The following is a 1,825-nucleotide window of genomic DNA, read 5'->3' on the forward strand; positions in this document are numbered from 1 at the left end:
ACACACACACACACACACACAAAGTGAAAGCGTGAACAAGGAGAAGAGCAAAGAGGCTAAGTGTTTTTCCTCTGGGAGTAAAGGAAGTTTTATCAGCAAGCCTGATAATTCTATTGGAAATATCAGTTATGGCATTAGTTTTTCAAGTTGTCTATAAATTGGTGCCGTTCCTTAATATCATTTTATCAAGCTGTCAAAATAAGGATAATAAAGGAAAAATTCATAATACGACAGGTATTCATGTAACAGACCACTCTTCGCTCTGAAGTGTCATTCTCACTTTTGTCAAAGTACAGATTGTGTTAGATGATAGTTTTTTGTTTGTGTGTTAAAAGTTGTCCAGGTAAAAGCCCAAGACAATTTTTTGTCATCCAACCTTAAAAATAATAATTGATATATGAAATCATGAAGTCTGAGAGCCATTTGCTTAAATCAAGCTAAATATCTAACCTCTCCTTGGTGCTACTTGATGACTTCACTTTTCTGTTTCATTTCCCAGGAGCTTAGAAACATCAGTGGTGGGCCACCCCATGGGCACCATCGCCACCACTTTGGCAGGTGGGAGCATCCATTTAACCCAAATAGATCCAGAGATCATCATCATTTTCTCAAGCCATATAAAGGGGGGTTCCTACCTCCCCCAGAAGAGAACAATGAATCAGGTGGACCACAACTGCCTCCTCCAGGAGCAAGACATCTTCACCCTCGTTTTGGTACTGATAGAACTCATGTACCTCCTCATAATCATAGTTCTAGTGAGCGTGATCCCCACAAACATCCTCCACATGGACATGGTCCTCATGGATGCCATCCTCATGGACCCCCTCCCCATGGACCCCCTCCCCATGGACCCCCTCCCCATGGACCCCCTCCCCATGGACACCATCCTCATGGACACCCTCCTCATGGACCCCCTCCCCATGGATTCCATCTCCATGGACCCCCTCCTCTTGGACCCCCTCCCCCTGGACACCATCCCCATGGACCCCCTCCCCATGGACACCATCCCCATGGACACCATCCCCATGGACCCCCTCCTCATGGGCACCCTCCCCATGGACATGATTTCCATGACTATGGACCCTGTGATCCACCAACTGATCACCAAGGTACCAAAGATCACCATGGTCACGGTCATGGTCACGGTCACGGTCACGGTCATGGTCCACCACATAGGCACCCAGGTAAAGGGCATTTTCCATTCCATAGACGAAAGATTGGATATGTCTACCGACTCCCTCCACTAAAGGTGGGAGAAGTTCTTCCTTTGCCTGAGGCCAATTTCCCCCGTTTCCCATTTCCTAAATGCAATAGTTCCCTACATCCAGAGATTCAGCCCTTCCCGCAAGCAGCTCTTTCCTCTGACTTGTGTCCTGGGAAGTTCAAGATTGAGTCCCCAGAACTTGCCAACTTTTTTGCATACCCATCTTCAAAATAAAATCTGAGTCTTAAAAGAGAGAAATGACTAATGTTATAAATTAGCATCAGGAATAAAAGGTGACAAATGGAAATTGCAGTCATATTAACTTTTATTTTCATACACAGGGTAAAGCAAAATGTGGGTAGGGAAGGAGATCGTACAAGAAGAGATAGACAAATGGCAAGAAAGGAAGGATCTCACTCCTACAGATCAGAAGTTAATGCTTTCCCTGGTCACTGCATTATTCTAGCTAAATATCTCATCTCCAGATCTCCTGCTCTTTTAGACTTTATTTCTCTAGTTATAGTTTGAAACTTTTCGTGTTCCAGCCAGTCGTATCAAGACTTACTGCATAGATCATTATGAACTTGAGCCACATTGTTGCCTTGTGACTACTTCTAGCCA

The 1,825-nt window shown here is 44.7% G+C and overlaps 1 protein-coding gene across 1 annotated transcript in view; it reads left to right on the forward strand.

Annotated features, from left to right (window-relative positions):
• Hrg (histidine rich glycoprotein) overlaps nt 1–1,462 on the forward strand; it is a 23,706-nt gene extending 22,244 nt beyond the window's left edge. Inside the window, exon 7 of the mRNA XM_004640920.2 lies at nt 500–1,462. Within this exon, the coding sequence (XP_004640977.2) occupies nt 500–1,438 (939 nt within the window). The 3' untranslated portion in view covers nt 1,439–1,462. The remainder of the gene's footprint in view (nt 1–499) is intronic.
• Nucleotides 1,463–1,825: the final 363 nt, after the last annotated feature.

Source organism: Octodon degus, unplaced genomic scaffold (assembly GCF_000260255.1).
Source record: "Octodon degus isolate 3935 unplaced genomic scaffold, OctDeg1.0 scaffold00128, whole genome shotgun sequence".
Taxonomy (NCBI): Eukaryota; Metazoa; Chordata; class Mammalia; order Rodentia; family Octodontidae; genus Octodon; species Octodon degus.